An 11,865-nucleotide genomic window follows, 5' to 3' on the forward strand; every position below is an offset into this window, starting at 1 on the left:
GTCTCGTTTTACATGTTAATTATTGTATCGGTTTACGTGTCATTATTTTTTTCAGTCGAAAATTGTTCCGTTAAAGTTTTTGGGGACTAATCTCTCATTAAGGACCTAAAATGAGTTCAAAATTGCAAAAAAATAAATCTCTCGTTTTGCGTGTTAAATTTATTTTAAAGACAATATTAACACTGAAAACGAGGTATTTACATTGTTTTTTTGCCAATTTAACGCTAATTATTCAATATATATAAAGTAAGGATCGATAATCTTAAATCATTTATAAAACTTTATGCATACTTAAAGCAAAAAACCTAGTCCGATCCAAGACTAATTTTTTTAAAGGATTTTAGACTGGATCAAAAATCGGAAAAGATAATATCTCCACCAAGAGACCAGACCAAATAATTTGGTCTAGTTCGATCCATTTTTCAGTCTTCTCGGACCAAAATTTGAACACTCCTAAAATGCATGTGATGTGGTGAAGTAATCGATCTATAGTTAATTTCTTTTATGGAAATCATTAATTTTAACCAAAAGTTACTCGTATAAAATTTTAGAAGATAAAAAGAGAAAATGCTTGTGTACATCTATATTTAGCCCAGTTCAGTTTACCTTATTTTTGATGAATTGGAATTATTTTTTATTGAATTGAAATTATTTTGCTGAAATTTAATTAATTTTACTGAATTAAAATTAATTTTACTGAACTGAAATTACTTTTTCTAAACTAATATTATTTTTACCAATTAACTATTTTATTTCTTCTTTATAGTTACATACTTTTACTGAACTAAACTTATTTTTACTGATATGAAATTATTTTTATTGAACTGAACTTTTTTTTACTATTGTTTTTTTATTTTTTTTAACATGGCCTTTATATGGAGTAATTAATATGAAGCAAACACATAACACTATGATATGCAATCCTTCTATAGTACACAATAAGAAATACTGCCTTCATTTTTAAAAGATACATCGGTTTAACTTTTTACACTATATATATTCTAATTTTGACCACTTTCACATACTAATAGTATTAATCTCAATGTATATTTTCAAATTACCAAAATTTCATAATTTTTATTAATATACTTAAAGATACAAATGATCATGCAAAATAAATTTATAAACAATATAAAATGTCAAATTGATGTATCTATCAAAGAAAATATATGTTGAAGCTTAAGAGTTTTGATGATGATGAATAAAGGGAAACTTCAACTATTGCGATTTCTCTAAGTGCTTAACTAGACAGGTGAAGTTGACTTGGATAGTGGAAGAGTAACCTGACTATGAAGACTCAAGGAGTTCCTAAGGAATGTTAAAGAAAGTAGAAGAAGAGTTCCACAATGGAACTAACTGAGTTCCCTAAAAGGAACACTAAAAAAGGTTCCCTAACAGAAGCTTGACAACAAGCTAAGAAGATTGGTTGGTCTACGTTGAAGACAGCAAGTTCTATAAGAACTTGGCCTGCGAAGTTCCAGCAAGGAGCTGGAGAATAAAGGACAGCAGGAACTTAGTCTTGGTCTGCGTGAAGCCCAAGTATTCTTAACTTACAGCGACTGATGAGATAATCCTGCTTTAGAATATAAGTCTTTTTGTTAAAATTATTTATGGGAAATTCTACATAGTGGGCTCATGGTTTTAAGTTTTCTACGTGGAAGACAAGGTTTTTTTCAACTCTCTTTAGTGGCACTCTGGTTTCACTGACTTGATTTCAGTGGCGTAATTATCATTAAATGAGCTAATCAACTACTAAATGGCTCATTTTATAACTACATTACACAAAAAGACTAACCTACCCCTGAATTAATTGATTCCCTCCTCTTTTCATTAATGGCCACTACATTTCTACTGTTTACTCGACATTGATTAACAAAAAAATCCCAAACCCTTTCCTCTTCCTTTAACCTCCACCAAATCATACACTGAAACAAATTAATTAAAGATTTGTAAGGATCAAACACATTTGCGTGACGATTTTTTGGCGAAATTGTTGAGCAATTGTTATCGATTAACGGCTTGGAATAGTTCGATTTTTGGTGAATTTTTTAGGTCGAAATTAGGGTTTGTTGTTTAAATTCTGAAGGAATTCGCACAATCGTGGACCTTCTAGCAGTAGCTGAAGTGGTATACAGACCTTAAGAAAGGTATGTCCTTTAACCTTAAGTTTGTTCATGTTGTTCTTATACTTGCAAAAGTTAAATGCTCTGTTTTTCTTTGTCTGAGTACATGTTGATCAAAGATGAAATCTTTATGCTTGCTAGTACATGTTTGATGTTAAAATATATGCGTGTGGTTGTTATGTTGCAGAATGGATCAGTCTATGCTAAAGTTTGCCTATATGGGTAATGTAATTGAAGTATTTGTTGAAGATATTGACAAGGTCATGTTGATAGATTTGATCATTGAGTGTGAGGAAGGGTTTAGAAAAAAGAACTATGACTTCCCTAAATTCCCTAGCTTTCACTACTGCTATAACATGAAAGATTTTAAGATTACTTTTGATAGTGATTTAATGTCAATGCTGGATAGATTAAGGGATAGGGAAGAGATTACTATTTGGATTGGTTGTGTTGACAAACCTATTGACTGTATAATTGCAGCTAGAAAGCTTGCTGAATCACTTACAAATAATCCTAGTGTACATTTTGGTGCTAGCCCACCTAAGAAAAGTGCACCAGTTAATGAACAAGGTGGGAATGAAGAGTGTCCCAATGGTGAGGAGTACTGGAATGATATTAGGATAGATCGAGATAGAATTAGAGCACAATGCAGGAATTGATAATATAGAGGAGTATGAACAGGAGAGTCAACAAAAGAGGAAAAAAAAGAGTACATCTAAAACTGTGAAACCTAAGAAACTACCTCTCAAGAGAAAGCTTCAACTAGCTAGTGATAAAGAAACCATGACCCCACAACAAACTTTCTCAAATGCACCTGTATTTCATAAAAAATCAGATTCTTCCTTAGCAATACCCTCAATGTTGAAATGTAACTCTGCTCTTGTCCTTCACAAAATACCAAGGAGTATAGCTACTAGGAAGAAGAATGTTCAGACCAATAAAACTATGGTTGAAGCCATGGTGGTGAGTGAGAGTGAGTTTAATGAAGCAGTTATGATTAGGCAGGTTAAGGACGCTTAGGTTGTGGAACATATGAGATTGGTGAAAGTAGTAGAGCTAAGGATGCTTAGGCTGTGCTGGAAGATGAAATAGATGAGGGGGCTGTGCTGGAAGATGAAATGGATGAGGGTGCTGTGCTGGAGGATGAAATGGATGAGGGTGCTGCGTTAGAAGATGATATTGATGATGAATATGAAGAGGATGAAGAATCACTACTAGAAAACAACCCATTTCCGACGGCAAAAATCCGTCGGAAACACCCTATTTTCCGTCGGAACCGGTTGTCGGAAACCGTTTTGTAGGTTAAATGACCTTTTTCGTCGGAAATTCCGTCGGAAACACCTTTCCGATGGAATACATTCGTCGGAAGAGGTTTTCCGGCACCGGAAAAATTCGTCAGAAACTTTCGACGGACTCAATTCCGTCGGAAAATGTTAAAAAACAATAAAAAAAAAATACCCACCTCACCCAAACCCACCACCTTACCCAAACCAACCACCATAACCAGACCCATGACCTTAACCCACCACACCCACCACCGTAACCCATCACACCAACCACCTAACCCTTAACCCACCTAACTCTAACCCACAACAAACCACCAATCGTAACCCTAACTAAAATTTAAACCAAATCCACCAACCACCACCATCGATGCCACCCACACCAGCCGCTATCCCACCCTCACACACCACCACCGACACCACCACACCAAACATTTACCCCAAAAAAACGAATTTAACCCCAAAAAAACATAAATTAGGCCAAAAATATGAAAATTAACACAACATAATCGAAAAATACCAAACAAAGAAAATCAAAGTCAGTAGATCTACATTTTTAATTAGAATTTCTAAACAAATGAAAAAAAACGACAATTAAACAACAAAAATTAAAGGAAATACAATTATCTAATCAAATTTATAATTAATATTACAATTACATAAAAAAATTAACTAGATCTACAATCTATACTAAATTAAAACTAGATCTACAAAACAAAAACCTTGAAAGTGAATGACGGTGGTTGTTACGCCGTTATTGTTGGTGTTGATGTTGGTTGTCGCTCGGTCGTTGTGGTTGTTGATAGTGGGTGGGTAGTCGTTGTTGTTGTTGACGGTGGGTGGGTTGCCGTAATTTTTTGTTGACGGTGGGTGATGGGTTGCCTTAATTTGTTGTTGTTGAGACAGTAGAGGAGAAGGGAAAGAAGATGGAAGAAGAAAGAGAAGAGGAAAAAGGAGAGGAGAGAGAAAGAGGAGAGGAGAGGACAGGGAAACGAGAGAAAGAGATGGGAGAAAGAGGAGATGAGAGGACAGAGAAACGAGAGAAAGAGAGGGGAAAGAGTAGAGGCAAAGAGAGAGGAGAGAGAAATGAAAAATGAAAGTGAGGAGAAGAGAAGGGAGAGGACCGTGTTTTTAGGTATTTATTTTTATTATTTAATTATTTTCCGACGGAATATTCCGTCGGAAATTTTCGACGGATTTTATTTCTATCGGAAACTTAACGGTTCGACCAAATAATCCGTCGGAAATTTCCGACGGATTATATTTCCGTCGGAATTCCCATAAATTCCGACGGAATATTATTCAGTAGGAAATCCGTCGTAAATTTCCGACGGAATAAAAATCTGTCGGAATTTACGACGGAAAAACATATCCGTCGGAACTGGTCCGTCAGAAATCGGCATATTTCTAGTAGTGAATTTGGGAGTATTCATGACACATATGACCCATACATATCAGTTTGCTGGCAAAGAGGTCTGTATACATATGACACTTATTTTTAGTAGGATGCATAAAAATGGTGAATTTGTGTTGAGTTTGGCAGTATAGTGTTGAAGCCCTGGATGATCTTCAGTGATAAAGAGCATTTCATGTTTGTCTTCAGAGATTATTATTGTTTACAATGTGGTTTTGCAGTAGTGGTTGATAGGAGCAGTCCAAGGAGGTTCACTGCTTCCTCCTTGCTTTAAATTGTGGTTGGAGAATTCATTCAAGTAGGCTACCAGATGGAGTTACTTGGGCTATAAAGAGTATAAAGAACTCTGAGCACACTTGTGGAGGCCTAGATGAAAGGAATCCCCTAGTGACTGTTAAATGGGCTGCAGAAAAACTAATGGAAGATATAAGGGCTAATAATGACATCTCTAGAAAGACATTGAATGATCTCTTATTCAGTAGATATGGAGTGCATATGGCAACCAGTACCCTTTACAAGATGAAAGGGGTAGCATTGAAGGAGATAAATGGTGGGCATGATACTTCTTATGGAAATTTGCCAAAGTATTGTGAGATGGTTAAAGAAACCAACCAAGGATCTGCAGCTAACTGTGCATGGAAGTAACTTAATCCACCTGATCCATCCCTCACTTTCTCAAGTATATTCATTTCATTCAAGGCTGCCATTGATGGTGTAGTTGCAGGATGTAGGAGTTTAGTGGGGGTTGATGAAGCTCACTTGAAAGGACATTTTGGTGGGGTCCTTCTGTCTGATGTGGTTGTAGATGGAAACAATGAATTGTTTCCTTTTGCATGGGCTATAGTTCCCAAGGAAGATGGTGACAGTTGGAAGTATTTTTTCTGGCACTTGAAGCATATTCTGTCAGGTTCTGGGAAGGGGTAATGGCTGGTGTATTATTTCAGACAGACAAAAAGTAAGTTAGCTCTGTCACTCACACTTTGATTTCTGAAATTGCAAGTAACAACTAAACTCACTTTTGTGTATTTGTGTGTAGGGAATAGATGTGGCACTAACTGAGATATGGCTTGAAGTGGACAGGTGATATTGTTGTAAACACCTAGCCAAGAATTGGAAAGGATCATTTCCTGGCCCTTTGATGCATTCACTCTTCTGGTAGCCTAGCAAGAAGAGATCGGTCTATGAACCGAGTAGGAATTACCTTCCTATATTGAAGCTCAAGCAACCTTGCTTTTTGATTCAGGAACTCGAGAACGAACCGGATATTTAGGTATGCCGGGATGCTCTCCAAGTCCAATTATTGTTGTTGTGCTCCTCTATTCCTCTTCCTTGTAAACATTGAAGCCATTGGGATTTTTTTTTTTGGTGAGAAGGGAAGTTGGGGTAAGAAAAATGGTTATGGATGTTAGGAATTGAATAAGGAGGATGGAGGGTGAAGAAATTTGGAGTTTTGATGAAGGAATTGTGGAGAATTATGGAGATTGAAAGAGTTAGGGTTTGGAAATTGGGGAATTTTAGAGAGAGAAAGAGTAGAAGATGATTGAGAGTGAATGAAAGAGTGAGAAAAAGAAGAAGGAAATTTGGATTTAAGGTGGTGAAATACGCAGGATACCCCTCGCGCCCGATCGGGCGGGGCTTGCTCGGTCTGATCGGGCGGAGGGAAGCTGGGTTGTGTCCTGTTGATGTGTTGCTTGGTTGTTGTTCGCGCACGATCGGGCACTGTTATTCTTCTTCTTTTTTTTTATATGAACAGGTATGTCACCCCCTCTTGCCCGATCGGGCAGAGGAGGGCTACCTAGCCAAGCCAAGTGCGCAGCTTCACAAAGCAAACCGGCTTTCGCGCCCGATCAGGCTCTGGTTGCCCGGTCTGATCGGGCGGAGAAGGTTTGCCTTCCTGCTTTCAATTTCGCCTTCTTCAATAGCTGCCTCCTTTAATTGTTGATCACGCCCGATCGGGCTTTCCTTGCCCGGTCTGACCGGGCAGCGAGCAAATCGCCTTATTTTCCACTCTTGACAAAATCTCTCGGCATCTCGCTCTTCCTGTATACTGATGTTCTTTGAAAAATAACAAGCACAACACAAAAACGACATAAAAAAACCAAGAGAGATAAAACTAATAAAAAAATTATACGAAAAGCAGGTTGCCCTCCCGAAAGCGCTTGTTTATAAGGTCTTTAGCTTGACCATAATGATACTTATTGGATCGGTGTTGGGGAAGAGAGTGTGATGTCCACTCCTTCATCGATGGGGTCACCAACTCGGTAATGCTTTACTCTTTGCCCATTGACCTTAAAGGGTTCCCCTCTTGCGTTTTCCAACTGAATAGTGCCGTAGGGATGCACCTTCTTGATCTTGAATGGACCCGACCATCTAGACCGAAGCTTACCTGGGAACAATCTCAACCTAGAATTGAAAAGAAGGACTTGATCTCCTTCTTTGAACTCTCTCCTCACAAGGTTCTTGTCATGCCACCTTTTTGTTTTCTCTTTATATAACCTTGAACTTTCATAAGCTTCGAGACGAAGCTCATCTAGTTCATTGAGCTGTAACAACCTCTTTTCTCTCGCTGCCTTAGCATCGAAATTCAAGCTTTTAATGGCCCAAAATGCTCGATTTTCTAGCTCAACGGGCAAGTGGCATGCTTTCCCGTAGACAAGTCTATATGGGGTTGTTCCAATTGGCGTTTTGAAGGCCGTTTGGTATGCCCATAGTGCATCATCTAGCTTCACGGACTAATCCTTCCTTGTTCTTGCAACTGTTTTCTCGATGGTGGACTTGATCTCTCGGTTGGATACCTCAACTTGGCCACTTGTTTGAGGATGATAGCCAATTCCAAGCCGGTGTTGTACTCCATACTTCCTTAGCATTGCCTCAAATCGATGCTCTAAGAAATGTGTGCCCCTGTCACTAATCAACACACGTGGGATACCGAATCGAGGGAAAATAATTTTCTTGAAGAACTTACTTACCACTCGAGCATCGTTGGTTGGAGTAGCTATTGCTTCCACCCACTTTGATACATAATAAACGGCTAGCAAGATGTAACGATTGCCATAGGAAGAGGGAAACGGACCCATGAAATCTATCCCCCACACATCGAACAACTTGACCTCGAGTATGTTGTTGAGCGGCATCTCATTCTTCTTAGATATAGTGCCCGTCCGTTGACATCGGTCGCAAGCCTTGACATAGGAGTAAGTATCCTTGAACATTGTTGACCAGTAAAATACACATTGAAAGATCTTTGCAATTGTCTTCGAAGGGCCTGCATGTCCACCACAAGGTAAGTCATGGCAATGAGAAATAATGTGATTTACCTCAATTTTTGGAATGCATCTTCGGATCATAGTGTCCGCGCATTGCTTGTACAAGAACGGATCATCCCAGATATATCTCCTTGCTTCATGAAGGAATTTCTTCCTTTGTTGAGAGGAGTAGCCATGAGGCATTGTACCTGTGGAAAGAAAATTAGCCAAATCAGCATACCAAGGTGATTCAGTCTGCAACAAAGCTAATAGATGTTCGGCAGGGAAAGAGTCATCAAAAGGGATATCATCCCCATCCTCGGGGTGAAGGAGGAGACGGGAGAGATGATATGCAACAACATTTTCCGTCCCTTTTGTATCCTTGATCTCTATGTCATAATCCTGTATTTGAAGAATCCACCGAATCAACCTAGGCTTTGCATGGGTCTTGGTCATCAAATATCTCAGTGCTGCATGATCTGTATGAATAATAACCTTAGAACCAACCAAGTAAGAATGAAACTTGTCAATAGAATATATTACAGCTAGCATCTCTTTTTCAGTTGTGGCATAATTCATTTGAGCAGAACTAAGAGTTTTGCTAGCATAGTAAATGGCATGAAGCTTTTTCTCCTTACTTTTCCCTAAAACGACTCCTACTGCATAGTCACTAGCATCACACATAATTTCAAATGGTAGGCTCCAATCTGGGGGTTGCATGACAGGAGCAGTGATCAAAGCTTCCTTCAACCTGTTGAAAGCCTCGAGACAAGCATCAGAGAAAACAAAAGGAACATCCTTAGCTAAAAGCTCAGTTAGAGGTCGAGCAATTTTCGAAAAGTCCTTAATAAAACTACGGTAAAAACCTACATGACCAAGGAAACTTCGAACTCCTTTTACAGAATTTGTGGGGGTAAATGCTTTATAACCTCTATCTTAGCCTTATCAACTTCGATACCTTTATTTGATACAACATGGCCTAAAATAATTCCCTGTTGCACCATAAAATGGCATTTTTCCCAGTTCAAAATCAAATTGACTTCCTTACATATTTGGAGCACGATTTTAAGATTTTCGAGACATATATCAAAAGATGTTACATAGACAGAAAAATCATCCATAAATACCTCCATAGAGTTCTCTATAAGACCAGAAAAAATTGCCATCATACAACGTTGAAAAGTGGTAGGAGCATTACATAATCCAAATGGCGGCATCCTGCGATATGCAAAGGTGTCATATGGACATGTGAATGTAGTCTTTTCCTGATCACAAGGACAAATAGGAATTTGAAAGAAACTAGAATATCCATCTAAATAACAGAAAAAGGAATGCTTTGCCAACCTTTCAAGCATTTGATCAATGAAGGGTAGGGGGAAATGATCCTTCCGGGTGGCCTTATTTAATTTTCTGTAGTCTATGCACATTCACCATCCTGTCACAGCCTTAGTGGCGACTGGCTCACCCTTGTCATTCTTGACAACGGTCATACCTCCCTTCTTGGGTACTACTTGTACAGGGTTAACCCACTTACTATCGGAGATAGGGTAGATTATTCTTGCAGCAAGAAATTTTAGAACCTCTTTTTTCACTACTTCCATCATATTAGGATTAAGTCTTCTTTGAGGTTCTATAGAGGAGGCATGATCGTTTCAAGAATAATTTTATGCATACAGAAAGAAGGGTTAATACCCTTAATATCATCAATGGAGTACCCAATTACACTTTTATATGTTTTTAGAACATTGAGCAATTGCTCCAATTCCGTGTCCTTGAGTTCAGCATTGACAATAACAGGGTATGAATTATAGGGACCAAGATATGCATATTTCAAATTCGAAGGGAGAGGTTTCAACTCTACCTCGGGAGGCTTAGTACTCTCCCCAATACTCACTACACTAAGTATTTCTCTGATTGGATTAGCGATTAGGTTGGCCCTTGCTTCTTCTAGTAACCTGACATACTCCCTTGATTCCCAATCTCCATCATCATCCTTCCCTACTAGCACCGTTTCGAGTGCATCATCTGGTTTGCTCAAAGGAAGCTGCTCACTCTGCAACTCATCAAGTACATCAACCTGACAAACAGTTTCCCCCATGGAGGGAGTACCCATGACATTCATAAGTGAGTATTCTAATTTTTCATCACCAACTTCAAAGGTAATCTTACCGTTTTTCATGTCAATGATTGCACCTGCAGTAGCTAAGAAAGGTCTACCAAGAATAATCGAAACATTTACATCTTCCTCCATTTCCATCACAACAAAATCACAAGGTATGAAAAACTTACCTACACGAAGAGGTACATCCTCAAGTACACCCAAAGGAAACTTTACTGACCTGTCTGCAAGTTGCAAGGATATGCGTGTGGGTTTGAGTTCACCCATTTGCAGCTTCTTACAAATGGACAGTGGCATGAGACTCACACTTGCACCAAGATCGCATAGTGCCCTGTTAATTTCAATATCCCAAAGCTTCACTGGAATTGAATAGCTACCTAGATCGCCTAATTTCTTAGGGAGAGTGTTCTGCAAAATAGCACTGCACTCTACATTCAAAGCAACTGTAGCATTCTCTTCTAACTTTTTCTTGTTAGAAAGCATATCCTTTAAAAATTTAGCATATGAAGGCATCTCGGATATAGCATCTAAAAACGAAATATTTATATGAAGCTTTTTCAGGATGTCAAGAAATTTACCGTACGTTTTCTCAAGTTTAGCTTGGGCTAACCTTTGAGGAAAAGGAACTTTAGGCACATACGGAGCAAGCGGCTTTGGAGTTGCTTCCTTTGATTCATCCTCGACCTTAGCACTATCGATCTCCTTCTCACCTTCACCTACTTTTTCAATGACCTCCTTTGATGGCTCCTTGGTAGGAGGATCTTCCAATTGCTTTCCACTCCTCAAAGTAACAACATTCATGTGCCCTTTCTGAGGTTGCTCTGTCTAGCCCGGAAAAGTTCCTGGAGTCTTTAAAGATTGACTAACTTGATGAGCAAGTTGGCTTATTTGGTTTTCCATGAGTTTACTCTGGGCTTGCAACTGTTGGATGGAGCTACTTTGTTGTTGTATGGCACTATTGGTTGTGGTAATGAAGCTCTCCATCATCAACTCAAGGCTAGATTTTTGGGGAAGTGGTTGCATTGGTTGTTGGTTCATAGGTGGTCTTTGTTGGAAGCCGGGTGGTGAGTTATAGTTGTTGGGTCGAGGTGATTGTGGTGGTTGATTTTGTTGTGCTTGGGTGTTCTAATAGGAGAAGTTAGGATGGTGTTTCCAACCTTCATTGTAAGAATTAGAGTAGGGATCATAGGGCTTTTTGGGATTTAAGGAGTAGAAAGCATTGGCTTGTTTAATTGACATTTCACTCGAGTTCTGCGGGCAATCAGGTGCGATGTGGCCCTGCACATTACACATTTGACAAACCTCCTGTGGGCTAGTAGAAGTTCCAGCTTGGAGCTTATCAAACCCGCTTGTTAGTGCCTGCACAGAACTGGTTAACATAGTCAAATCATCTGCATCAAGTTTACCTCCTTTTTTCACATTCTGACGACCTCCTGGATGGTAGTTATCGTTGGCCGCCATTTTCTTTATGAGTGCCTTGGCTTCTTAGTCATGACCGAACCTTCGGATGCAGCATCAATGTATATGAGAAACTCATGGGTCAAACCATTGTAGAATGTTTGGATTAACATCCACTCTGGGATGCTATGATGAGGGCATTGTCTCTGTAGCCTCTTGAATCTTCTCCAAGCCTCATAGAGAGACTCGTCATTAGACTGTCAAAAGGTGGATAATTCGTTTC

At 38.9% G+C, this 11,865-nt stretch overlaps 2 protein-coding genes across 2 annotated transcripts; one reads left to right on the plus strand and one right to left on the minus strand.

Moving 5' to 3' along the window:
• Positions 1 to 2,906: 2,906 nt before the first annotated feature.
• On the plus strand, positions 2,907 to 5,863 carry LOC110737619. The gene is made up of 5 exons (XM_021917952.1): positions 2,907 to 3,128; positions 3,194 to 3,361; positions 5,055 to 5,417; positions 5,520 to 5,740; positions 5,857 to 5,863. The coding sequence occupies exons 1-5, from the start codon at positions 2,907 to 2,909 to the stop codon at positions 5,861 to 5,863; spliced, it is 981 nt and encodes a 326-aa protein (XP_021773644.1).
• A 3,832-nt stretch (positions 5,864 to 9,695) lies between these two features.
• On the minus strand, positions 9,696 to 10,985 carry LOC110737620. The gene has a single exon (XM_021917953.1). The coding sequence runs from the start codon at positions 10,983 to 10,985 to the stop codon at positions 9,696 to 9,698; it is 1,290 nt and encodes a 429-aa protein (XP_021773645.1).
• Positions 10,986 to 11,865: the final 880 nt, after the last annotated feature.

The sequence above is a fragment of the Chenopodium quinoa genome, unplaced genomic scaffold (genome assembly GCF_001683475.1).
Source record: "Chenopodium quinoa cultivar QQ74 unplaced genomic scaffold, ASM168347v1, whole genome shotgun sequence".
NCBI classification, from domain to species: Eukaryota; Viridiplantae; Streptophyta; class Magnoliopsida; order Caryophyllales; family Amaranthaceae; genus Chenopodium; species Chenopodium quinoa.

Coding starts and splice junctions, on each gene's coding strand:
- LOC110737619 (XM_021917952.1), top strand. CDS start 2,907: ATGACCCCACAACAAACTTTCTCAAATGCACCTGTATTTCATAAAAAA. Junction 3,129..3,193: donor AAGCAGTTATGATTAGGCAG/GTTAAGGACGCT, acceptor AAGGATGCTTAG/GCTGTGCTGGAAGATGAAAT. Junction 5,418..5,519: donor TGCCAAAGTATTGTGAGATG/GTTAAAGAAACC, acceptor ATTTCATTCAAG/GCTGCCATTGATGGTGTAGT.
- LOC110737620 (XM_021917953.1), bottom strand. CDS start 10,985: ATGAATGTTGTTACTTTGAGGAGTGGAAAGCAATTGGAAGATCCTCCT.